General features: G+C 38.9%; 1 protein-coding gene across 5 annotated transcripts in view; it reads left to right on the forward strand.

Moving 5' to 3' along the window:
- Positions 1–27,227, forward strand: part of LOC101247785 (chromatin structure-remodeling complex protein SYD) — a 31,437-nt gene that overhangs the window by 3,154 nt on the left and 1,056 nt on the right. For 2 of the 5 annotated variants that reach the window (XM_010314910.4, XM_069291416.1), the window contains exons 6-37: positions 2,012–2,277; positions 3,843–4,009; positions 4,107–4,171; positions 4,262–4,978; positions 5,287–5,474; positions 6,352–6,449; positions 10,093–10,278; positions 10,400–10,580; positions 10,659–10,853; positions 10,970–11,013; positions 11,235–11,291; positions 11,430–11,526; positions 11,653–11,825; positions 11,930–12,143; positions 12,275–12,397; positions 12,497–12,586; positions 13,772–13,888; positions 14,442–14,522; positions 14,722–14,829; positions 15,152–15,321; positions 18,162–18,240; positions 18,329–18,403; positions 19,625–19,722; positions 19,815–19,922; positions 20,503–20,560; positions 20,649–20,873; positions 20,987–22,265; positions 22,374–23,041; positions 23,123–24,719; positions 24,843–24,980; positions 25,050–26,786; positions 26,889–27,052. In XM_010314910.4, coding sequence (XP_010313212.2) covers positions 2,012–2,277; positions 3,843–4,009; positions 4,107–4,171; positions 4,262–4,978; positions 5,287–5,474; positions 6,352–6,449; positions 10,093–10,278; positions 10,400–10,580; positions 10,659–10,853; positions 10,970–11,013; positions 11,235–11,291; positions 11,430–11,526; positions 11,653–11,825; positions 11,930–12,143; positions 12,275–12,397; positions 12,497–12,586; positions 13,772–13,888; positions 14,442–14,522; positions 14,722–14,829; positions 15,152–15,321; positions 18,162–18,240; positions 18,329–18,403; positions 19,625–19,722; positions 19,815–19,922; positions 20,503–20,560; positions 20,649–20,873; positions 20,987–22,265; positions 22,374–23,041; positions 23,123–24,719; positions 24,843–24,980; positions 25,050–26,786; positions 26,889–26,998 — 9,509 coding nt within the window. In that variant the 3' untranslated portion in view covers positions 26,999–27,052. Of the gene's footprint in view, positions 1–2,011; positions 2,278–3,842; positions 4,010–4,106; positions 4,172–4,261; positions 4,979–5,286; positions 5,475–6,351; positions 6,450–10,092; positions 10,279–10,399; positions 10,581–10,658; positions 10,854–10,969; positions 11,014–11,234; positions 11,292–11,429; positions 11,527–11,652; positions 11,826–11,929; positions 12,144–12,274; positions 12,398–12,496; positions 12,587–13,771; positions 13,889–14,441; positions 14,523–14,721; positions 14,830–15,151; positions 15,322–18,161; positions 18,241–18,328; positions 18,404–19,624; positions 19,723–19,814; positions 19,923–20,502; positions 20,561–20,648; positions 20,874–20,986; positions 22,266–22,373; positions 23,042–23,122; positions 24,720–24,842; positions 26,787–26,888; positions 27,053–27,227 lie in introns of all 5 variants that reach the window. The other 3 variants (XM_010314909.4, XM_026028446.2, XM_010314912.3) reach the window with 2 other exon arrangements.

Raw genomic sequence — 27,227 nt, forward strand, 5'->3', positions numbered from 1 at the left:
GGAGTGAGTAAATGCAAGTTAACCATATTTTTGAGGGTTTGATTTTTTTTATTAGTTTGTTTAATGTTGGGGAGTTCCCGATAATATAAGTGTTCTACCAAAAAGTAGAAACCTAGGTTAAAATGTAGTTTTCCACATAAGACGTTATACCTATCTATCTATTGAAAAGTGCCACTCAATCATTAATCCAGAAAAGAATCTCATAGTACACTAAAATGAAATCAGAGACATGATATTCTCCACATGTACAAAAACATTTTCGATCACTTAAAAATCTCTCCTATTTGTCTTCCTTCATATTACCCACATAAGAGCTAGTGGGGCTATCTGTTGTTCCCTGAGTCCTCTCTCTTCCAGAAACCCAGCTACATAATGTCAATCTTATTGTAGTTGGAATGACCTACTGTATTATTCTAAACCAATTCCGAACTTCCACCAAATGTAGTAGCTACTTGACAATGTAATAAGAGGCAATCTACATCTTCTCTTGAACATGTATACATATAGCACCAACTGACACATATGTGATCTTCCACTTCCTTCCTTTTATGTCAAGTACACAAAGAAGTACACTCTTTTGGTCATTCTGGTAGCAGAATCGTGAGATGCAGGAACACCATTTCATCCTGCACGATCTCATCGATAGTTTTTGGTAGTATGATTCTACTGAGAATTGTCCATCTCTCCCCATGTCCCTCATCTCATGCATTTGCAATGTGTTCCTGTTTATATGGTAATCCTATAAGGTTCTGCTATTGACCCATTTCCCAAATATTGTGAGTTTCTCTTAAATGTGAGATCCCAATGCAACAAAAAAAAGAAAAGCACCCGTCATGTACTTGCACCACCAATACTATCTTGGTGGCGACTCTTCATACTTGTACAATTAGGCAAGTAATTTTCAACATGTTCTCTTTATGCCACCTATCACACAAAATCTTATTTTGCTTCGGTAATGTGGCTGCTGAAGTCTTTGCATTCCTTCATAAATGCTCCTCCAAAGTCTATGCCCAAATGGAAATTTTTGCATCCCTCTGTTCATCTTATGGACAATTTTGTTAGAGAGGAACAAAGCTTGCTTTGAAGGCAAGGGTACTCCCATTAGTTCCATAAATAGTTTGAGTCAGTTTATTGATTTATTGGATATGCTTGGAAGAAGAGGTTACGAGGCTGCCTTTTGTTTTATGGTGTTATTGTTTCTTCTCCTATACCTTCTTGTTACCATTTAATAAAATCTCTTACCTTATCAAAACAAAAGGTTACGCCTGAATGGAAAGTTGATCTTTCTAGCCCTCCATTCCACGTTGGCACTTGACAGCACCATACTTTTCTGCCATCACTTCCCTTAAAAACGTGCTCCTCCATCCCAAATCTTCAAGTCCATTTATCTAGCAGAAGTTTGTTGAACTCCTCGAGGTCTTTCACTCTGAGTCACTCGAGCCCATCCCACTTTTTCGGGGATGTGACAGCCTCTAATGACTAATCAGTTATCTTACTATAAGTATATTGCCTAGTTCAAATTTCTCCGGAGTGTTTCTAGAGTTTTACTTGATTTGACACGAATCCTGAACCTGATCTTGAATTTGGCTTTGGTTAATGATGCTGGGGGGGGGGGGTTTTCTAATTTCATCAATGCTAGCCCAGTTGAGACTTCTTCATGCCCAATCCGGTGGGCCCTTGACTTGCCCCTATCTTAACCTTTATAATTCACCTGTCTTCCCCAGTCCTTTTGATATTACATAATAACAAATAAAGTTTAAAGAAAGTTAGCTCTTTATTTGTTTATCTCATCCTTTTTTCTTTTTTTTTCCGATCTTCATTTTGACGAGTACTCTTTCGCTTTCATGAATGAATGTTATGTCATTAGCACTGGCCATTCTAAGTGTAGGAGCAATGTTGATATCGCCTGTTGAGCTGAGTGCAAAATTTCTCCTATCAGTAGACATGAAAACTACTTGTACATTCAGGGTAGTTTAATCATTTAATGTCATAAAGTGCTATTCTAATTCAGGTACAGGTGTCAAAGTTCCTGTAATGGCGTCTCCTGCTTCAAATTCATCTCAGCCACTAGAGGCAGGAATTTCAAGTCCAATGCAGTTTGGAAGTCCTTCAATTGATAATCATGGTTATGCTGCAAAATTGCACAAAGATGGAAGCACAGAACCTTACTCTGGTCCCACCTCGGCTGATCTTGTTGCTGGCAGAACTGCAGTGGGAAGAGCAATAGAGCATGAAGGAGGATCTAATATGTTAGGAAATGCTGGCAAGATCAGTCAGGTACTTATTTTCCTTCTTTTCACATAATGGCTGTTGGTTGTTGAATAGTTTTGTAAGTGTGTCATCTGATAATTACTATGTTTATGACATACTGTCTTGATTTGACATAAACAAGTCCACATTTATTGTATTGATTAAAAAGGTAAGTGGTTACTTTTGATGAAGGATTCACATTATTTCTGCATTTGGTTACTACTTAATAGCTGCTCTACTTGCAACTTTGACCCAACACTTAAGTGACAGGAAACTCCTTTACTTTTTTTCCTGATAGTTAAGCTTAAGGGAGGAGGGTTCTTAGAAATGGCATGCTTCACATGCAGTGTTATTAGAAGAATTGACTACTGTAATGCTGGACGTTTTATGTGATTTGATTCCTAGTAGTGGGAACTATGTTCATATGTTATCTAGTGGGGAACGTGCAAACACAACCAACCATCTCTTTTTACTTTGCAATTGGACTAATCAGCTTCAGAAAATCTTCATTAATTTGAGGAGGGGATCAGATGAGTGATGCCAGGAAATATGAAGGAGATGCTAGATAGTTGGACCAGAGGTGGAATTTAATCCCACCAGAAGGAGAGGTGGAGGATAGTCCGAGCATGTATATGGTGGTCTGTGTGGAGAGAGATTCAGAAATGTTATGAGGATAAGCAATGCAATATCAAGAAGTTGAAAATTGTTTACCCCTTCATTAATTTTGTTACTTTTGGTGTAAACAGGATTCTCCAGTAGAAATTGAAGATATTTTTGAAGTTTTAGACTACATTTAAGAAGGAACATAGACAGGAAGCTTTCCTTTATTTTGTAATGTCTATTTTGGGGGACTATACAGTTGGTAAAGTATAGCTGTTAATATATAGAATGTTAGCATTATTAAAAAAAAGAAGAGATCCATTGGAGGAATATGGAGACTAGTTGAAGTACTGAGTGTCCCGATATCGAGCACTATCATAGAAAACAGTGAGCACTCCTGCCAAAGGCTAGTCTACATATAGATGTTTGGTTATACCTTGTCTTAACTGGGGATACTGTTATGGTTTACCCAATTTCTTCTTTAACTAGGTAACAAATGATGATCTGGAACCAGCTAATACAGAAGTCTAGGCAAAATTAGAGGGCCAGGATAACATGATTTTTTCCGTGTATCTGTTTTATAATTTGTTTAGTTGCATTTTCATCATCATTATAAGTTCCTAAGATTAGGAGAAGATCTCCAGATCGAGGTTACAACATTTTATTAACTAGTGTAAAACTATCTTTATTATTATTGCAGGCATCCCGTGAGCACCAATAGAAGGATATCCAAAAAACTGAACTTCATTATTTTCGTCTCTTGTAGTTGTTGTTATGAATCCTTTCCTTGGCTTTTCAAGTTAGATGAGTTTTGATCTTCTTTCCAACTATTGCTTGAGCTGGACTGCATAGAACAGAGGACCTTCTACTATGTTTAGGTTTCTCAATTTCGAGAAGCACATAGATTGTGATAGTATTTAGTTGGTTTTCTTTTTCAGCAGTATCTGTTTTCTCTGTGCTTCATCTTTGCCTTAATTTGTTTGTGTTAACAGGGGGGCATGCCCAACAATGTCCCAGAGAAGAGTATACTTAGAAGTGAAACAATCAGAGATGCAGGGATGTTGTCTGTCGCTGCTCAGGCTCCTGTATCTACCATGCCTTTCAAAGAACATCATTTGAAACAGCTTAGAGCACAATGTCTTGTGTTTTTGGCTTTTAGGTATGTAGGATAATGAAGTTAGATTCTAGTGTTTGTCATTATGCAAAGAAGTTTTTGCTTTCGGCTGCCACAGTTTTCAATATCTCTTCACTTATAGGAATGGTTTAATGCCAAAGAAGCTTCATCTTGAGATTGCACTCGGAAACTTCTATCCGAAAGAAGGTATCTGCTGCTTAATAGCTCTATTTTTTTCTTGCTCTGATTCAAATGTTATATAATCTGTTTCATGTGCTAATGTATGGTGTTCTATAGATCGCAGAGAATTGGTTGACCATAAAGGAAGGGAGCAACTGGTTACTGACCAAGGCAGCGCATCTGAAGTCACACGGACATTTGGAGGAGCTGGCGAAACTGACAGGATTTCTTCTGGTCCTACACCTTCTGGAATTCTTACCGATACAAATTCATCAATGGAGGCTGAGAATGCAAACTTGATGGAAGATAAAAATGGTCAGCTTGATCCTTCTGAGCATGCTGACGAAAGGAGACCCCAAAGAAAAATGAGAATGATTCAGGATGCTGAAATGCCCATCCAGGATGCTATAGAATCACAGGCATCTGCTCTTAGAGGAGTTCCGACTGATCCGAAATCCTTTCCTCCCTATAATCATGAGAATGCTCCTGCAAATACTGAACAGCTTGGAATGTTTCCTCAAGCTTCCTCTGTTATGGGCACAAGCAAGCAAATGAAGCCTGATCTGAGTGGTAGGAGTGGAACTGAGGCTTCAAAGGTATCACCAACTGCCTCCGCCAATACCCATGGATCGGGTCTGCTAATGAGAGATAATCATACTGGTCAGTCTCAAAATCTTGTTGATAGCAATGCTCAAGGAAATCGACATGCTGATAGTAACTTACCTAGTTTACCCTTGAGGCAACAGTGGAAATCTGTTCCTGGAGTAATTAATCAGAGTCCTACAATGATGCAAGTGAAGGATTCAAATATAACGCTGAAAAATCTGTCACAAGGTCTGAATAATATAAGAATTTCACCTCTTATCTATTTCCTTACAAAAGATCACCTTCCCCCCTTGGTTTTAGCTTTGGGGATCTAAGTAAGACGAACTTCTGTTATAACTTCCATGCACAGATGCAGATACCACCTTTGTTTTACTTGCTTTTCTTTTTCTTTGCCATTATGGTGTGGTCAAGTCCCGTCCATGGGATTGATGTTCCTGTGTGCTGAGTGTACATACATATTTCTCTTTGTATGATTAGTTATTGTTCTAACATCTGCACATTGAGTTCTAACATCTGTGCACCAAGTTCATTTACAGTGCAAGAAACAGATCAAGAGGATGATAATATTTCAGCATCCACGGATAGGTTATCATCTCCAAGGCATACAATGCTGGAGAAATGGATTCTGGATCAACGGAAAAGGAAGCTTATTAGTGAACAGAAATGGTCGAAAAAACAGCAAAAAACAGAAGAAAGAATTGCTGCTTCTGCTGAGAAGTTGAAGGTCTGTTATTGAAAATCCTTCTTCCTTATGAGATGCAATGCTCTTATCAGGATTTCATGTAGACTGAATTATGGGGTGAGCTTTGTTGATACTGATTAGATTGGGTACTGTCTTAAGGCTTACTTCTGGTGGAATATATACAAAGCTACTCTTCATCAAAAAATTGGATATATACAAAGTTACTCTTCATCAAAAAATTCCGAAGATTCTCAATTGTTTCTTAATTCCATTTTGAAACGGTCAAAGCAACTGCCGACTGTGTAGGCTGTGCAGATGAAGAAAAACTGTTTAGTTGGTCATTTTTCTACCTTAGCTGCAAAATGTTAAATTAAACTGCATAATGAGCGCAAAATGATGTCATTGATGCCAAGATAATAAGCAATTGAAGCTGGCATCAATGACTTTAATGTTGAATAGGTCTTTTCTTTATGGATCTTGAGTGAGTGTATGAGTTACATTATCCCTTAAGAAATGGATTTCATTAAACCTTTGCACAAGCTATTTTTGATGCTTTAGACCCGAAGATTTTTGAAAAGTAGACTTGCTTGTATTTTTGGATATTTCTACATCCCATGAGAATTGGGTACTTATACATGGAGTCCTATGACTAATTAAGGAAAGAGAATCAATACAATAAAATACAATGGAATAACATATTCTATTCTCCCATTATTGAGCTTTTCAATCAACAATGTCCTCCAATCAACACAAACCATTGGATGATATGCTCTTCCAGCATGTGATACACATGTGAGAACTATTATAAGCATCTTTAATGTCTGTAGATTGCTGCGACCTGATTATCTGATAAATGACTCTTACATCCCGGTTAAGATCGCTCGCATGTGATAAATACTCGTCTTCCTTTATGTGGCAGGAATCTGTGAGCTCCTCTGAGGATATCTCTGCAAAAACGAAAAGTGTCATTGAGCTGAAAAAGCTTCAATTGCTGGAACTGCAGCGTCGCTTACGGAGGTAATCAGTCTTGGCTTACTTGCTTACTTTTTATGTATATCTAGATTTAGGGGTTCTAATCATCCCCAACCCGCTCACTCCGTATACCGGTTGGGTCATTACCCACTTGTTATGTTTACTCAACGGGTTGAGTTAGAAATGACCCATCAAACAATTGAGTCGAAATGGGTCAAATTACTGCAACCCGATGGGTCAAAATGTAACCCAACCCAAACAAGCAAATCATATTAGTAAAAGGAACTATTTCTTGAAACTCGGTTCTTTTTTCATGGCAAACAAGTCTAATTGATCAAAGGTAATTAAGCTAGCTAATCTAAGAAGTTTGATCTATTAATCATTTTAATTAAGGATGAAATGAAATCTTATAAAGTACTACTACTGGGTAGATGCATGGTTGGGCCACAATACTCTTAAAGAGTAGTTCTCATATATTTTTTTAAGAATACCAACTCTCAACACAATGTAGTAATTGCAAAATTTTATTCAACAATAAGCGTGTACTCTCTTTCTTAGAATAAGGAATGTAAATGATTGGGAACTTGAACTAGTGTGTCTCTTGCTTCAGCTGCTAAGCAACAGAGTGTTGGGCTGCAACAAAGCTGATTCTATTAGATGGAAGGACCATCCCAAAGGTCTCTTTATGGTCAGAAGCTATTCACAAAGCTGGATTTAAGTGACAACAGGGGTTTTTGGCCTTGGAATTTTTTTTTGGCTCAGCTAGGCACCTTTGAAGGTCTCTTGCTTCTCTTAGATTGTGGCTATAGAGGGTTGCCTCACTCATTCCAACCTTCGAAAGAGGAAAATTCATCTTTGTAGTAGGTTCCCATGTATGAAGAGCACTCTGAAGATGGTGGCTACTTCTTTTGCATTGTAGAGTTACTACTCAGTTGTGGGTTCTGTTTTTGTCGGTCTTACGCATGTCTACTACCATCAACTTCAATATACCCACCCTCATCCATCTACCGGACCAAAGTTGTTTGGCAACACCCTCCACATCCTTACTCACTTTTGTCTCTTGCAAGCAATAGACATCATCCCTCCATCTCAATCAAGAGCTCTTAACAAGATTCGACATTACTAGACAGTATTTTTACTTTCATTTGAGTGTCAGAGTAAGAGTTCTCTCGCTGTTCCTCACTCCTTCCACTTCCTCATTCAGTCTGGACTGTAAGTTCTTCAATTCATTTTTTTGCCAATACCTCTGTGTCTAGGTGTTGACACTGTGCTATGAGCTGTCTGCCCCCTTTCTCTCCATCACAGCTTTCCTTTCACCAAGTCTCATCAATTATGCATGTGTTCCCCTGAAACCTTCATAAGCTACTCTGTATTTCATGGTCAACTTCAAAATATGAGAATTGACCCAGCTGGATGCTTCAATCTTGCTATCAGTTGGTTCCCTTGATTTTGAGTGGCTAATGTCAACATCGTGATTGTATCTCCCCTATTTCCTTTGTTTGGCCACCCTTACTGTTTTCTGTGATAATTGGTTATGAATCCCCTTGTTTGTTGGATACTTTGCCTTGAGAGTTGCCAACTCCTTTATACCATTTGGCCCTTCTAAAAGCTTCCCCCCCCCCCCCCCCCACACACACACGCGCCATATTTTTCTTTTTCTTGATATGATCAGCAGTGCTAATTTTTTGCCCATATTGGGAGTTGGGTTTTGTTCAATATTGAGAGAGCTATGGCCACCTTTTCATTTAAAGATCTGCTGGCCTCCCCACGTGCCCTCTGCATCAACACGTGTTATGACAGCTGCGCTGTCTGCCGCTGGTCTGCTTAAAAGAGGCTCCTTCTCTTCATCCAGCAGTTTTATCTCGCGACTGCTGGATAAAATCTTCTCCTGCAAACACCTTGACCAGCCCTTTTCTACTTCTTGCCTATTTGAGATGATTTCTTACTTTTGTCTCTTTTGTGTCTACCCAGCCACCACAATGGTGTCCAATGGCCTTGAAGACTTTCTGGGCCCAAAATTGTAGTGGTAGACCAACAATTCTAACCCAAGTAGAGCTAGGTTTACTCCTCCCACTAGCTGTACCTCCCGTCAGATTCCACCATTAAAGGGTAACTGGAGAGTTCTTCCAGTCCCAATCTCCTTCGGCTACTTGCTTCGCCGTGGACCTGGGAGCAAACTCAAACAGGAAGTAGGCCATCTCATAGATGTTTAATCCATGTGCTTGCTTCCACAATCTATTAGTCCATCCCCTGATTTCTGATAAAGTTGGTGTCACACCGATTTTAGCCTCAAAAGTTCTTCTTTGAAATTCACTGCACTCCTCTGGGCTGTCATTAATGCATATTCTATCCCCCTTCTTTATTATCTTCTCTGCCTCTGATTCTTTAGCATATCAGCATAAGGAATGTTTCTGTCCATCAACTTGTGTTTCCCAAAGGTTAACCACATTCCTGTGGCTGTTGATAAATCTCCCGACATTTTCTGCAATATTTATCCATCCTAAATTAAACGTCAATTCAGGGACGATAATAACTGACCTCCTTCGCCTCTCACATTTTGTTATAGTTCCTAGTAGAACACTTCTGAGAAGACTATCTTTTCTCTTCCACTGCTTCACCATATTCCCATTTGTCTGGGATGCTTCTTGGAAGACCTGAGTAATCCATCCCAGTCTCCACATTTAACGTTGTTCTTGTATAATTTCTGTTTCTTTCTGTTCAGTTTTACCATTCCCTCGCTGTTCCAGCTGTTCTCGTGATGTCGTAGGCCGTGGAGCCTACCACAAAATAAATGATGTTGTCCATCTTTGTTCTTTCAAAAGAAGAAAGAAAGAAAGGGGAGAAAAGTTCCGGCGATAAGAAGGATTACTGGAAAGGAAGATAAAGAGAGAGAGGGCTGAGAATTTTCCTCGATAATTGTGCCGGGGAGAATAGTAATCAAACTATACTTCTTATAAATCATATTTTCAGAAGAAAAAACACTCATTGCCAAATAAACCAGTAGGTGTATACAGCAGACTTGTTAAGTTGCTGGATTAGGGGGGGGGGAGCAAGACACAGAAGAAGTGGTGGAGGATAATCCCACACTTTATCTGGTGGACTATCTGGAGGGAGAGGAATGGAAGAAACTTTGAACATAGATTCAACAACATTCAGAAAATCAAAGGGAGCTGCATCGCAACTTTCTACTTTTGGTGTAAAGAACATTGTATAGAAATGCTGAACAATTAGTAGATCTTTTAGGATTACTAATTAGTCGCTTGTTTTAGCTTGTTACTACCTTTATGGAGGTCTCCAGCATACCTTAATGCTGAGGAATACAACATTACCAGTTTTAAAAAAAAACCCAGTAGGTGTATACATTGTCATAGTATGTGAACATGTTCTTGTATTATACAGTCTCCGGTGGCTCTCTGGAGCATTGGTGCTGCTTCTTAAGCTGGTGTAAAAATGCATGTCATAAGTATATGAACATATTCTTATAAGTTCTATTTACAAATAGACTTTGGTAGTTCTCTGGGAAGCATGTATTTCTTAAAACTGGTGGTCTCGTACTCCTGTTCTTACCTCTGGTACCCAAGTTTATTAGTATTGCTTGCACCTGTTTAGGTTCTTTCAAGTCACGTCACCCTCTATTGTTTCACATTATCTGTCCGATTCTTGTGACCTTGTGACTATCTTTTGGCAGTGAAATTCTCTATGATTTTTTCAAGCCAGTAGCAACTGATATGGAGCGTTTAAAATCAATCAAGAAGCACAGAATTGGGAGGAAATCAAAGCAATTTGAAAGATATGAACAAAGAATGAAGGAGGAACGTCAAAAGAGATTTCGTGAGAGACAGAAGGAGTTTTTCAGTGAGATTGAAGTTCATAGGTATGCACTTACTTTCATCCTTAGGGTTAATCATATGACTTTGCTCCTTTAACAGTGAAAGATTAATGACTTCTTTTCTGATTTTCTTATTTTTGTTTCTTTGAATTATTCTGACCTCCAGGGAAAGATTGGAAGATGTATTTAAAATGAAGAGAGAACGCTGGAAAGGTTTCAATAAGTATGCGAAGGAGTTCCATAAAAGGAAGGAACGGATACATCGTGAGAAGATTGACAGGATCCAACGTGAGAAGATTAATTTGCTGAAAATCAATGATGTTGAGGGATACCTTCGAATGGTTCAGGTATGGCATGTCTAATTTCTCTGCCAGGACTGCACTTTGTTACGCTTATCTTGATGATTACTTTCATACTGCTTCTAGGATGCAAAGTCGGATCGTGTTAACAAACTACTAAAAGAGACGGAAAAGTACCTCCAAAAGCTTGGATCCAAATTAAAGGAGGCCAAATCAATTGCAAGAAAATTCGAGACTGACGTGGGTGACAATAGAAACTCAGGTGTGGTTGAGGAGGATGAAATTGACTTTGGTGATGAGGATGAAACAGACCAGGCTAAGGTTCTTTCAGAAATTGTCTTATATGATTAAATGCACATATTGCTAACCGGCATGCTGCTGTTCTTTGCTCATCTGTGTCATTTCCTGATTTCTTGTACGTTTTATTTGGTATGCAGCATTACTTGGAAAGCAATGAAAAATACTATTTGATGGCACATAGGTAATTCCTGCATATAGTCTCTTACATGGTCTTGGAGAACTTGATGCTATAGATCCTTCAATCTTTTATTCTACATTTTTTTTTGAAGCTTTGCATCCTTCCCACTCTTGGGTTTTATTAAATTGTTGTTTGATATGGCTGATTCAACTTTGTCATTTGTTCAGTGTCAATATTCAATCTCTCTGGCTGAGACACTAAATAATTAAATGTATTTTCTGCAGTGTAAAGGAAACCATCACAGAGCAACCTAGTTCTCTCAAAGGTGGAAAATTACGGGGGTAAGTTTTTCATTTCAGAATTAGTTGTCATTGCCTATCTATCTTTGTGAGTGCATTTTTTATTAATTAATTTTCTACTCAGGAGATATTTCATATTTCCTGCTCCTAGAGTACGTTTAATCTTGATTTTTCTCTCAGTTACCAAATGAATGGATTGCGATGGTTGGTTTCACTCTACAATAACCATTTGAATGGAATTTTAGCTGATGAAATGGGCCTCGGTAAAACTGTTCAGGTACATTAATATGTAATTGCTTGATGGTGTTAGAAAGTTACTCTATTTTTCCTTTAGATTTAACTTTAATTTCAAAGATATTTACTTGTGAATATTTGGAGGATCTCAAGAAGACAACTTTTGTAGGTTATATCCCTTATGTGTTACCTGATGGAAACCAAAAATGACAGAGGACCTTTTCTGGTGGTAGTGCCATCCTCTGTCCTACCTGGATGGGAGTCAGAGATAAACTTTTGGGCACCAGATATGCTCAAGATAGTTTATTCTGGACCACCGGAAGAGCGGAGGAAGCTTTTCAAGTACGCCATATCAATTATTTCATACTGTTGTGTAGAAATTCTGTTATTGTTTCTTTACTTCCATTGCATTCATGCTGTAATTATTGGGTAACTTGTCATTGCAGGGAAAGAATTGTTCATCAAAAGTTCAATGTTCTTTTGACGACATATGAGTATTTAATGAACAAACATGATAGACCAAAACTAAGTAAAGTACATTGGCACTATATCATAATTGATGAAGGGCATCGCATAAAAAATGCTTCTTGCAAGTTGAATGCTGATCTGAAGCACTACCGCAGTAATCATAGGTTACTGTTGACGGGCACTCCTCTTCAGGTTTATATTGGCTATGGGATGTTTAATTTCTTTCTTATTGTTACATGGCATATACACATGATATACTACTTATTGTTTTGTTTCTTCTGGTGCTGATGTGTCTGAATGTATTTATTATTCTGTTTATGTAGAACAATCTTGAGGAGCTCTGGGCACTACTTAACTTCCTTTTGCCAAATATCTTCAATTCATCAGAAGACTTCTCACAATGGTTTAACAAGCCATTTGAGAGCGGTGATAGCTCACCTGATGAAGTATGTTTCTTACAATTTCCACTCTGAAGTATGACTTCATTGTTGCTTGAGTTATTTCTAGTACTGATGATCTGATTAATCTGCTTTTCCTGCTGTTAGGCTTTGCTCTCAGAGGAGGAAAATCTTTTGATCATTAACCGTCTGCACCAAGTTTTGCGTCCATTTGTTCTTAGGAGATTGAAACACAAGGTATATATTTTCATTCGCAGTATGCACTTCCCTTATTCAATTTGTTGTCAAACCTCACGCTATATGTATCAAATTCTATCATTGAACGCCACTATATGTATCAAATTCTATCTTTTCATCCATCGTGGGATTCTCATTTTCACAATTTTCATCTCCGATAGTTCTTGGCTGGGCACCACATAACATAGACAAGTAACATGATTTCAAAAGTCAAATATGAAATTTCAATTCACAGCTAATATTTCTGGTTTCATCCTTGTTAGTTGCTAGTTCAAAGTTATTCAACAAGATAAAATTACACCACAACCAGGATGAAACGACTAATAGCATTCTCTTGGTGACACTAAAGTTAGAAACTTAAAATTTTCTGCATTTAGACACTATCATTCAGTAGACTTTCTTTTAAATTTATTCCTACTGTAATGAATAATTTTTTTTCTTTGAAAAAGGGAAGATAATGTTATATAGAAACAAGCTCAAGAGATGTGCTGCAACAGCTGAACATTATTTACAGAAGCAAAAAATACCAAAGTTTTGCCCCCTTTGTAATGGCTAAACTTATAGTGCATATGTTCTGCTCTAATTTTACTTGTCTAAAATTCTTACTCCCCACGATTTTTTCCTTGGCTCAAGCTATTGATGGCTCTCTCTCTAATTCATTCATTTACACAATTCATCTCCAAATAACATGCTCTATGCAACCTCATTTTGCATACTATATAGTTAACTCATCCATAACTTGGTGAATATTACGGAATAAGGGCAGATCCTTTGTGAACCCACAGTCACGGGGAACCTGTACATCCTCCGACTATTTTTCACACTTGTGACGTTTTCTTATTTATTTATCTTGTATATTTGAAATGGATCATTTTCTTCCCCATTTTCCATAACCATAACTGGTGATGAGTCTTATAGAACACATGGTGAAAATTTAGATATATTTGCTCAGAGTTTGTAACTTATGTCACTAAGAGGATGGATAGTCTGTTGGTTATTCCAGTCTTTCAGATTTTTGATAGTGCCAGGAAACAAACAATAACTTCATATAGTATATGCTGCCATATGCTATCTAACTTGTCTAGATTCGTCGTGTGATCAAAAGTTTCTTCCGAAGATTCTTTTAGCATTTAATTGTTGACAGTGTTGAGAGCTTATGCCTGTCTTTCCAAATGCTTATCTTAGGTTGAGAATGAATTGCCTTCAAAGATTGAAAGACTGGTTAGATGTGAAGCTTCTTCGTATCAGAAGCTTTTGATGAAGCGAGTGGAAGACAACCTTGGTGCATTCGGAACTTCAAAGGTTTAGCGCCTCTGCTGTTATTTGAGTTCAATGATTCATGCTTGAGAAATATCATTTAATTCTTTTAGAGAAAAATTAAGCATATCATCTATTGCAGCTCATATATGTACATAAAAAAGAATTGTGCTTGTATATTTTTATGTGAGTGTCCAAAAGGATTTGGACCATTTATTCGGTACTTGTGTTTCTTTTATGTTATTAATTTCCTTAGTTATATGAGGTTCAATGTTCACTAGTAGTCATGCAGTTAGAAACGAACATATATGCTTATTCAGAGTCATTGGTGCATATTATGAGACAGACTCTTTCCATTTATCATAAAAGAAAAGAAAGGGAAACTTCGGAGGGAACCAACTACTAGACGGTTCGCTGGGGGCCTCCACCAGAGTTTCCCTCCCCCAACCTCAAATCCAATCATTTCTAACTTTTCAAATGAGAGGTTTATGTATTGCTTGCATCCTTGGAAGGAAAAAAACATCCAAGTGTTGAAATATAAAGATACTTATTCAGGTATTGTGTTCTTAGCTCTTACCCTTCACACTCTTCCTTCTAGGCTCGGTCAGTCCACAATTCTGTTATGGAGCTGCGCAACATTTGCAATCATCCATATCTTAGCCAGCTTCATGTGGAGGAGGTTTGCTTCTCCCTCTTCTATTTGTTTATCTTTATAATTTTAATCTTGATGTGAAGAGAAGGTATAACTGGACGATTTCATGCATGTGCTGCGTCTTAAGAGAACATGTATTTTTGTACTCGTCTTTTATCTTCAGAATTGCTGAAGGTGGCAATTTGTCGCCTGTTGGTTGTCTAATTATTTTGTTTTTATATGTCAGGTTCATGAGCTAGTTCCTAAGCATTATCTGCCAACGTTTGTGAGGATTTGTGGGAAGCTTGAGATGTTGGACAGATTACTGCCTAAACTTAAGGCAACAGATCACCGGGTACAAAATAGCCTGTTTGCATTTCAAAATTATTTTTTGAAGAAAATCTTCATTATTTCTAGATCACTCTTTGAGGTTGTGCATATTCATGTACTGTTAAGCCTTCTTAATATCTGGTTTTATTTGGCCTAATAATCCTTTCATTCTCCTTGTTCTGTAGCGGTTGATCTTGTTTTTGCCATTTATAAAGTATTTACCTGGCACCTTGACTTCAATTGTCATTTGAAAGGATTCTGATGCTTGCTATTTTGTTGATCAAAATCCTTTTGAGAAATGAGACGTCAAAGATAATAAAGACACGACTTTTTGGGTCATTTTGCAGGTCTTGCTCTTCTCAACAATGACCAGGCTGCTTGATGTAATGGAAGATTATCTCTGCTGGAAGCAATATAAGTACCTTCGCTTGGATGGACATACTTGTGGGGGTGACAGAGGTGCCCTTATTGATAAATTCAATCAGCCTAATTCTCCCTTCTTTATATTTCTGTTGAGGTAAATGACTAACTTTGAATTGCCTTAGATTCAAAGTTTGTTGGGTTTTGTAGTCTTCTCAATAATCATTCATTTTGTCCTTACCATGATCACAAAGAAGGTTTGCAAAACTGAAAATTTGCCGAAAATTTAATTTTAATTTTCTGTGAGTTTGATACCAAAAGAAAAAGAAACTTCATTAACCACCAAAATAAACTAATAAAGTTTACTCCACTGCTGTTGATTCCAACATTTGCAGACAATAGGTTAAAGTCCTATTATATCACACTGAAGATTAACTCAGTATTCAAAATGTATAGTTTCTAGTGCCGAACTCCATTTCTAAATCTAACTGAATATTACTATGTTGTCCCTTTACTTGCAATTTAGTTTGATTACAATGGGGCTTGACAAGTTAACTTGATTTGCATATTGTTTCGGTAGAATCAAAGAAAATATTATAGCGAATGAGAAGTTAGTGCGGTGAAGTTTGCATCACATTATATTCCAAGTATTAATTATTTATGGATCTGATAGATGCGAAAGAATGATATCATGGAAATATGTGAAAAAAGATTGACTTTGATGGAAATCATAATACTTGTCTCGGGATCGTAGATTGTTCCTGATCAACTGTGTATTAGATGCCTAACCTACTTATTTGATGTGAAAAAAGATTGACTTTGATGGAAATCATAACACTTGTCTCGGGGTCGTAGATTGTTCCTGATCAACTGTGTATTAGATGCCTAACCTACTTATTTATGGATCTGATAGATGCGAAAGAATGATATCATGGAAATATGTGAAAAAAGATGACTTTGATGGAAATCATAATACTTGTCTCGGGGTCGTAGATTGTTCCTGATCAACTGTGTATTAGATGCCTAACCTACTTATTTGATGTCATTATTTACTCTTCCCGCTAATGTAGAGGGAAGAGTCTATGCTGTTAAGAGGAATTTTCTGAAGCAAGTAAAGGAGGAAAAAGGCTATCATTTAGTCTAATGGAATACCTTAATTCTGGCTAGGAATGATGGAGGGCTGGGAATCAGAAATCTAAGGAAGTAGAACAGAAGTTTCCTGATGAAAAATGGCTTAGGAGACTACCTAAGAAAGAGCACTCTTTATGGGGCAATCTGATACAAGTTACGTATGAAAAGGAAGGTTTTTGGAGGACAAAAGAAGTAAACACTACATATGTAACAAGTTTGTGGAGATCAATCAGGAACCTGTGACATGTATTCTTTGCAAGAACAAGTTTTAATGTGAAAGATGGTTAGAGGATCTTGTTCTGGGCAGATAACTTGACAGGGAGTGGAAGTCTTAACCAACTGTTCCCTGACATTTATATTTTAAATCAGCAACAGCATTCCACTTTATAGTAAGTGTGGCCAAAATTCTAAGTTGCTCGGACTTGGGTACGGGTGTTCGATACGTGTGTAGATCCTTTATGATCTAATTTTTAAGATTCGGGGATCTGGATCCATGTATGGATACGGGTGCGGGGATTCACCTTATAATAATTATAATATCTAAAAAATAGAGTTATAAAACCTAAACTATGAATATTATGTGGAGAACTCGAGGAGAATCCTGGAAAGAGATCAAGGAAAAGGAGTGACATAGTAATTTCTATATAAGAGGTATCTAATTTTCATCAATTTCACCTTAACTTTAGTATTGATTATAGTAACCATTAAAATTGTCTAGAATTTCTCCATCGATTTTGGTTAAAGTACCCAAAATCTGTTGACCAAATCGGACACGAAACCCACACCCACACCCACGTTGTGTCGACATGGTGCGGCACCAAAAGTGAAGAGTCTGAGCCACTTAGGGCCAAATCAAGGTTGGAACTTGACCTATAGAAAATTGATGCAAGACTGGGTGATGGAAAGATTGTCCAACTTTTATGGCACTCTGGACCATTGCAAGGGGCTACAGGAAGGAGAAGACACTCTCAAGGACTAAGGTGCATTTTTACTGTAAGATGTATCTATAAGGGCATGCATAAGATGGGTCTCGGATCAGATTTTTACCTTGGAAGTTTATCTGGAAAGTAAAATTCCACAAACACTATTTTCACTTGGTTGGTCTTGGAAGAGGCTGTCTACAGAAGAAGAGGGAAAGCATATGTTCTCCAGATGTTATTATTGTGAGCATAATGCAGAGACAAGTAACCATTTGTTTCCTGATTGTAAAGTGGTTAGCCAGCTTTGGAATCTATTTACCATCTTCAGAGGCATAAAGGTAGACTATGCCGGGATGAACAGGAGAGGCACTAACTAGCTGGAATTTTGAGGGCGGTGGTAGCACTAACCTAAACAGATGGAGAATTGTCCCAGCATTATGATTGGACCATTTGGAAAGAGAGAAACTCCAGGTGTTTTGAAGGCAATATTAGCTCTCTGCCAAACTTAAAAATGAATTTGCATTATGAGTTTTTGTTCTTGGTTTGGTGCAGCTCAGAGTAAATAGATGACCCAGTTTTTATAGTGGACATCTATGATCCTTGTAAGATGAGATAACATTTAGTGTTAGTTATTGTTTTTACTCTTTTAGATGTAGATTCAATAATGTAATTTTAGCTTCCAACACTTCGCATTGATGATTTATTTACGGTCTGTTACCTTGTCAAAAAAAGTATAGAGTACAGTGTCATAGATGATGTTCCAAGCTGGAATATTGCGTATACTGGGATAATGAGAGTAGGGTTTAATCTTTTCTTTGAAAGAAAGAACGAGTGGGTTGTTTGTAGGACATGTTTTGACACTCTTGTTCATTTTTCTCTGCATTCGTCATACATGTAAACATTTTCTCTTAAGAGTTAAGACTGATCCATTCTAAAATGGTGCCAGTATTCGTGCTGGAGGTGTTGGAGTAAATCTTCAAGCTGCTGATACAGTTATAATTTTTGACACAGATTGGAATCCTCAGGCAAAAGCTCAAACTTGCTCTTTTGAGGATCTTTTATATTTTGATTATGTGGCTTTCACTTATTGCTCTCTTGGTTTGCTGCATTTAGGTTGATCTTCAAGCACAAGCAAGGGCTCATAGGATAGGTCAAAAGAAGGATGTTCTTGTTCTTCGATTAGAAACGGTAAATACCTTTTGACTTCTTGTCTGTTCATGCATTTGCAGTTTCATGCTTTCATTTGTGCACACTGCTGGTTGTTCATGTGGTAAAATTATTATTAAATCTGCTTTGTTATGACTGTGGCCTCCTGTTATGTGGATCAGATGGGTCATTCTGATTTATTTACTGTAATTAGCGTTGTTAGCTCACTATTTCTCAAGATGCATCTTTAGCTTGCTGTTCCTGTCATTTCTAGATACTAACACATGCATGTCCAGTGTCCCATGAAGTCTTCATTCTCCAGTCTAGACTCTAGTAACTGAAACAAAGCTCCCTCTTGTGCCTAGCGGGATTTTGTAGTCAATCTAGTGATTATTATGGTTCAAGGACAGATGTAGAAACTTGGCATAATTTTAGTAAAATACCTTTTGTTTTTTTGTTTCTTGCATGTTTGTAGATGAGACTAGTCTTCTTTTAGTTCTGTTAATCCGTTACTTTATTATACTGTAGTACTCCGTTTCATTTCTACTCTGGGTTAAGAGGAAACTGTCCCTTTTTTTCTGGGGGACACTGTACCTGCCTGTATATGGTGGTGTACCTGGAAAGAGAAATATATGTTACAAGGAAGTTCAGTTTAGAAGTTGAGTCTGTTTGAATCATGGATGTTGTCTTTTTTTATGTAAATTGGAGTTGGTTAGTGATGCTGACTCTCTTTTGCAGCTTTTATAAGCTTTTGTATAGACGTTCAGGGCTTCCCTTTTCTTTTTGCCTTTCTTCCTTTTTGGATGTAATGATAGCACTCTCTTAGTGCTGGTTCTTTTACATATAACACTTACCTGTCATTCTTTCTAGATGTAATGGCAGCACTCTCTTAGTGCTGGTTCTTTTACATATAACACTTGCCGAGAGTTTCTCAATGATGCTTCATGTTGTATAAATTGTTGGTACAATTTATAATAATAATAATCTAAAAAATTGTTGCAACAATTTATGTATCAAATACTATCGCTGAATTCCTGAAAGATCAGAGATGATGCTTTTTTTTGGTTTCTTCAGAACTATATGTTCTGATGATCTTGGACATTGAATGATCATCGAGAGTTTCTTTATAAAGCTTTTGACGCATTAATTGATGCCACATTTATGTATCAAATACTGTCATTAGTTTCTTGATCCAAATATTCATTGCAATTTGCACCTATGGTATGTCTAATTTGTGCATTTCTACTACCTTGTTAAAATTAGGTCCAAACTGTTGAGGAACAAGTTAGAGCTGCTGCTGAGCATAAACTGGGAGTTGCTAACCAAAGCATTACTGCTGGGTTCTTTGATAATAACACAAGGTTTTTTGAAGGAAGATTTGGAAATTCTGCTCAACCTTTGACCACTTTGGTGAATGTATTGTGCTTATAAACGTATTTTAACTTGGATGTAGTGCGGAAGACCGAAGGGAGTACTTGGAGTCCCTCTTGCGAGAAAGTAAAAAAGAGGAAGCTGCACCTGTTCTTGATGACGATTCCTTGAATGATCTTATAGCACGAAGGTAAAATAGAAGCGGCAAAGGTGCTCTTATTCTGCTGTAAATTCATTAATATCTTAAAATTATTTCCAATGACTTGTGCAATATGACATTTCCTACATCAGAATAACAAAGCACGCTGTGTGATGGTTTTATCTAGTTCACTTCAGGCATATGTTCCTCGGACTCTTCAAGCGCTGACTGATGCATGTTGGATCCTTTCAAAGTAGCACATTTTCAGAGGATCCAACGCGGGTCCGGCAACATTTTTGGAGAGTCTGAGCAACATAGCTTGAGGCAGCACGGTACTGAAACTGCATGTCAAAGCCACATCACTTCCCGTACCAATATTTAGTTAATCAGAATTAACAGCATTTGAAGCTCAGTGCTGACTAGCTTTGCGCCCCCCCCCCCCCCCTCTCTCGCCTCCCCTCTATTTTTTCTTTTTCTTTTGTTGTTGAGGGCCGGAGGTTACTGGCTAGTCATCAATTCATTTTTATTCTATAGCACCGATGCTTTGTTTCTGATTTAGCATGAATTTACAAGAACTATTGGGTGATTCACCATCAAGTGCAGAACTCTCATCTCTACTCCCTACGTGCAGTGAGCCAGAGATTGATATATTTGAGTCAGTTGACAGGAGAAGGCGTGAAGAAGAGATGGTAATCACGTCAATACTTTATCCCAGGCTATTTAATTCTCTCATTTTCTGAACAGAGTCCTGCTAATAATTCAAGCATAAAAATGCAGGAAATCTGGAAGAAGTTATGCTTAGAAAGTGGAACACAAAGTTCAGAACTCATTCCTCCTTTGCCTTCTCGACTTCTTACTGATGATGACTTGAAACCATTCTATGAAGCAATGAAAATATCTGATAAGCCAGTTGTGGCTCCTAGCCCTGGGTTAAAAAGGAAGGGTCAGAGTCTTGGGGGTCTTGATATCCAACACTATGGACGTGGGAAAAGAGCAAGAGAGGTTGATTATACTTTTGGAGACTGCAGAACTTGCAGCCATTTTTTTTTCACTTCTTACAATAAAATAATTTGTTATTCACTGGTTTGTTCATTTTAATTCTTGTGCTTCCTTAGGTTCGTTCATATGAAGAGCAATGGACTGAAGAGGAATTTGAGAAAATGTGCCTTGCTGAGTCTCCTCAATCACCTAGTCTAAAGGAAGAAATTCAAGAAAAGAATTCCCCTTCAGTCTCTGGCAACTGTCCTGACCCTGTTGTTGCCAATAGTGAATTACAAACCCGAGCACAGTATCAGCCTCCTCTCCAGCACCCTGTGCAAGAACTTCCCCAACAACATATAGGACCCATAATTCAACAAAGCCCCGTGACTGTGACTCCGCCATCTAAACGGGGCCGGGGAAGACCAAGGAGGACAGCAATAGTTGCTGAAATTTCACCGTCCCCGGTCGTTATTTCAGCAATTGCAGCTAGTGTAAAGGTGGATAGCAATACCATTGCAGAAAATAGTTCTACCAGTCAGGCAATTTCTGGGCCTGTTTCAGTGTCTTTTCCTTGTGCTTCTTCCATAGAAAGTACCAGCGCAACCATCCTACAGAATGTAACTGTTGTTGCGCCCAGCCATCAGTCAATTGCACCTTCTCTTGCTGTTGTTTCTCAGTCTGGTCCTCCTTGCCCTCCTACAAGTGGACAGGGAAGGGGCCGAGGTAGAGGCCGAGGTCGAGGTCGAGGTCGAAAGCCTCAAACTGGAGGAGAAGCTCCAGGGCGTAGAGGAAAACAACAGAATGTTACAGCGGAGGCTTTCCCCGCCCCTCCAACTCAAGCAGTAAGTGAGCCCGTCTCTGCAGCGCAAGGTGTGAGTGTTATGAGTTCTACTCACCATATGCCCGCAACACCTCCTGCAGTGGGTGAGCCTGATGTGCCCCAGGTGGTGGCAGGTTTGGGTTCAAAAAACCTTGGTCATGCTCCTGTTTCCATGAGAGATGCTAGTAAGGAACTGAATTCGGTTGTGCCTCTTGCAACATCTTCCTCTAGCAAAGACTTAACCCCTGTTTCGACTGTTTCTGTTGTTCCATCGTCTGCTGCCAGTCAGGACCCTAGTTCAATTTCACCTCCAGGTGTCCTTCAATCATCCTCGAGAAACCATTCAGACCATCTTTCCCTCTCTGCTGCCCAGACCGAAGCTACTCTGCAGGTGAATCCAATTTCAGTAGTTCCTCATAGTTCACCTTCAGCTGGCAAGGAAACGAGTTCCGTGTCACCTGTTCCTCTTCATTCATTAACTTCAAAGGACTCCGATTCAGTTTTACCTTCTCTTGTTCCCGAATCATCATCTGCTCGCGTGGAACTAAGTTCAGATTTCCCTCTTCCTGCTGTTGCACCCTCTTCCAGCATAGGTACAAGTACATCTGCACTTACACCTCTTCTTTTAGCATCTAATGCAGCAGGCAAATTTGATTATGGATCAGATAAGATGACAGTGTCTTGCTCTTCTTCTATTTCAGGTCATGATTCTTTATGTGATTCTTCTAACTTGAAGAGCACTTGTCAACAAGAATCTGGTGCGGTAACTGCTCATACTTCTGATCCAGTTCCACCATTGCCTGTGATTTCGTCAGTTTCACAGTATAGTACTCCTCCCACTGCACTTAAGCCAGGTAGAGGACGGGGACGCAAGGCTCAAACTGGAAGTGAGGCTCCACGGCGCAGGGGGAAGAGACAGGATTTGGTCACTGCAGCTGTTACTGAAGGGTTAAGTGTTCAGGATCCAAAATTAATTGAACCCCCACAAAAGAGAACCAGGTTATCCGTAGGGAGGAAGCCCACTACAAGAAGCAAGCGTGAGAATGAATCTCAACAAGTAGTAGACCAATCGGTTGCATCTCAAAAGACTCCAGATTTTGCTGATGGAGAAATCCCTAAGAATATGGTTTCTAGTGAAGTTAATCCACATAACAGTGCAATCAACAGAGATGAATCTCAATCCCATGCTATTCCGGTTCCTAGTCAAATGAATGATAATCTAAATGGTGACGTTGCTACTGCTGAAGAGGATCTCGATGATGCTCAGCAAAAGGAGAATGTGGTCCAATCTGTTACATCTCAAAGTTGCTCTAGTCCTCATGTTGAGCCACAGATTAACACGGTCAACACTGATAATTCTCCTTCCCAGGTTGGTATCTGCTGGTAGGTTGATACTTCTAATATAAACTATTAAACTGCTAAGACTAACGAGGTTATCCTGGAAGTGCAGGAACAAACAGCTATTGTCCAGTCAGATGCTTCACAAAAGATTCCATATCCTGGCACAGGACAAATCCCTCAAGCGATGGCGTGTTCTGAAGTTGAGCTACATCGCAATGCTATCAAATCCGACATATCACAATCCAGTGGCGATGTTGCTAGTTGTGAAGTTGCCGCAACAAAGGAAGTTCTTAGTGAGGATCAACAAACAATGAAGGTTCAGTCAGCTGCATCTCAAACGCCTTCAGTTCACTCTGTTGGGAAAATTCCTGAAGATATTGGTGAGGTTGCCACGACAAAGGAAGTTCTCACTGAGGATCAACAAACAATGGAAGTTCAGTCACCAGCATCTCAGACACGTTCAGTTCACTCTGTTGGGAAGATGCCTGAAGATATAGTGAGTAATGAAGTTCTGCCACAGTGTGATGCTATACAAACAGATGCATCTCAATCCCATGTCACTCTTGCCTCTTCAGGATCAATGGCTCCGGTTATTGATTGCCCGGTTGAAAAGAGTGAAAGTGATTCTAAGGGTGACGATGGTGAAAAGACTGAGACTAATTCTATAGATGGGTCAAACATGGAAGTCCCCGTTGGAGCTTTGGAGCTTACATCATCTGATGATCTGAACAAGAGTGGAGATGCAGAAGGGAAAACTAGCAGCAGTTTAAGTGGGGTCCTTCCCACAAGTTCTGAGTTAGTTCCCCGTCCAAGCGCAAATACAGAGGTATATCTGGGTTCCGTAGGCTCTGGGAAAGTAAGTTTTAATTCAGGTTCAACTCAAAGCCTGTCTGAATGTGTGTCCGCAAAAACTGATGTTGAACAGTTAAAGACTGAGGATTGTCCTCTGGATAAATCATTTGTTTCTAAAGCTGAGGGAGGCAGCACTGAGCATCTCGCTGGTGGCATACTTGGAAAAGAACAGGAAACCGGAGTCACCATGGAGGAGACTGTTGTTTCACCTGCTGTGGAGACTGACAATCTGAACATGAAGGGAATCACATCATTTGCTTCTTCATCTACTGTGGCAGAATCTTTAGTGGATGAACCTCCAGTATGTGGATCTTATGAACAAGGTGAGGACAAACTTGAAAAAGCAGCAGAAGGAACACATTCCGATAAAGGTGCAATGGCCGAGGTTTCTGAACAAGATAAGTTATCAGTTAACGTGTCATTGGAGACTACTAAAGGCTTAAGTAGGGTGGAGAAAGAAAAGTATAGAATTCCAGAAACTTTTGAGAAGCAAGTTAATGTTGCTGAATCCCTAACAGAAGAATGTGGAAAAGATCTTGCAGCACATGGTCCAGAAATGAAAGATTCTGATGTAAGTGAGGTTGCGCCAAGCCCTAGAAATGAGTCCCAATCCAGTTTCACTGTTGGAACATCTCAAAGAACTTTTGAGGAGCAAGTTAATGTTGATGAATCCCTAACAGGAGAATGTGGAGGTGATCTTGCAGCAGACAGTCCCGAAATAAAAGATTCTGATGTAAGTGAGGTTGCGCCAAGCCCTAGAAACGAGTCCCAATCCAGTTTCACTGTTGGAACATCTCAAAGTGAACCTGAACTACAAGCAATTGCTGAATCAAACTTGCATCCCAGCATTTCCGGTAAGAACTTTTGTTTATCTAGTTTAGATAATGAATCTGATAAAGAGTTTGAAAACTAGAAGCAAATCTCTTCTGTCACACCTGAGGTTTGTGAATCTGACATGACACATGTTAATTTTGTAGAGACTTCTCCCAGCACAGAATCTGGTGCCCAGAAGGAATCCCTTTCACCTAGGCTTGCTTCAAATGCTGAAACTGTTGAGGCTCTAACAGAAACGTTTGCCAGCCGTCATGACACGAATTACGTAGCTGATTTACAGGGTAACTTGAGTTTTGATGTAAAGGATGATATTTCTAATTCTGAAATTGATGTATCTCAACTCTGTCCAGCTGATGGATCATCTGAGAATCACCCAGAATTAGAACAGGTTGTGGTGGAAGATGTGAGAACTGACATCTGTGAGGAGTCTGCCTCAGATGTAGTTGATGATATTGTACTGCGACAAACAGAGAATGCTGACGGTCAGTGTCACGATGGTTTGTCTGTTGAGACTCATGAGAGCAAAAGAGCTGAAGATAAGGTTGACGTTTTAAATGGTGAATTAAATAAACATCTATCCAGCACAATTGCTGGAACATCCAAAAAGGTGGCAGATCTGGAGTTAGTTGCCGAAGCGAACACAGGGAAGATAAATGATGGCTCAGTAGATACAGGTCAGGTGGCAGATAAGTCCGAGGATATGGCAGTCCGAGATCTTACTGTGGAAGGACAAGAGAGTAAGGAAACTGATGCCGCAGGAGATACTTCAACATCAAAAAATGAGGTGGAATCACAATCTGCTGTTGTAGAAAATATAGGAAGCAAGTCAGTAGCATCAGGGGAGGTAACAGCTGCTGAACTTCTGATAGAAGGGTCTGAGCATTTGCATGTCCATGCCGCAGGAGATACTTCAACATCAAAAAATGAGGTGGAATCACAATCTGCTGTTGTAGAAAATATAGGAAGCAAGTCAGTAGCATCAGGGGAGGTAACAGCTGCTGAACTTCTGATAGAAGGGTCTGAGCATTTGCATGTCCTAGACCATGCAATTGAAGTACAAGGTAACAAAGCATTTGATGCCACTAGAGATGCTTCAGAATCAAATTCTGAGCTAAATGAAACTCAACCTGGCGGAACATATCAAATTGTGTCAGAGTTACAGTTTGTTGCGGAGCAAGACTCTGAGACAATGAACAAGAAGAATACTTTGCCTGATGCTACAGCTGTTGAGCCCCAACCAGCTGTCTCTGAGAATTTGAGTATTCGAAATCCTGCACATCAAGGACCAAAGAACCAAACATCTGATTCAACTGAAGATTTTTCAACTTCAAATAATGAACTTAATGAATCTCAACCGAAAGCTGCAGATGGAACTTCTGAAATAGCAGCGGAGTCTCATTTGGTTTCCAAACAAAACGTAGAAATTCATGTGGAGGTTGCTACAGGGGATGTTATAGCTGATAATGCTGCTGTAGTGAAGTCTGAAAATTTTCCATCGATAGATGTTGCTGTTGAAGAAAAAGGGAAGAAAGAATCTGATGTAACATGTGACATTTCTGATTCTGAACTCAAAGAACCTAAAACCAGTCAAACCACAACTGAAGTGAACACAAGTACGATATGTGAGGAGTCAGGAATGACCGACAAGGATGTTTCAGCCGAGAAAGCTGCAGTAGGTAAGTCTGAAAATTTTCCATCGATAGATGTGGCTGTTGAAGAAAAAGGGAAGAAAGAATCTGATGTATCAGATGAAATTTCTGATTCTGAACTCAAAGAACCTAAAACCAGACAATCCGCAATTCAAGTGAAAACACCCATAGTATGTGAGGAGTTGGGAATGACTGACAAGGAGGTAGCTCCACTTGAAGTTGAAACTCCATTCAGAGATTTGTCTGGTTCTTCTGGCAGAGACTTGGCAGTTGAAGAACAAGAAAAAGAGAAGTCTGCTGCAAGTAAAAATGTTTCTAGCCCCGAGAATGAAGAGCATAAATGTATTCCAGGTGCAAGAGCTGCTGATAATGGGGCAGAATCACAATTGGTTGCTGAGAGGGACTCTGAGACAGTTCTGAACAAGGAAGTATTTTCAGGTATAGGGTGTTCATATCTGAAGTTTTTAACTGTATCACCAAATTCTGGTAATAACCTTCAATGTTTCCAATCCAAATTAATAAATTTTCTTCCTGCTTCAGGCAAAGAAGAGATCTCCAGTATCAAGCTAGCTGGTGATGAAGATGTGCCAACTGCTATAGAGTATGGTGATCAAGAACTGTCATCTGCTACAGGGGCTGGTGATGATTAAACTATGACCACTGCAATTACTGATGCTTGATCTGGTGTTTCTCCTGTATTTCAGGTAATGTGCTGTTCTTGCTTTTTATAATGATGTTTTGGAAATTGGATACTTCGACCATGTGTCCCGGTTTTTTGTTTGTTATGTATATTGTTATTCAATTTGGAGTAGATAAATATTCCTTTTATTGCTGTTATTAATTACTAGCTGCTTGGATTACTTATTATGTATGAATATG

Source organism: Solanum lycopersicum, chromosome 11 (genome assembly GCF_036512215.1).
Source record: "Solanum lycopersicum chromosome 11, SLM_r2.1".
NCBI lineage: Eukaryota > Viridiplantae > Streptophyta > Magnoliopsida > Solanales > Solanaceae > Solanum > Solanum lycopersicum.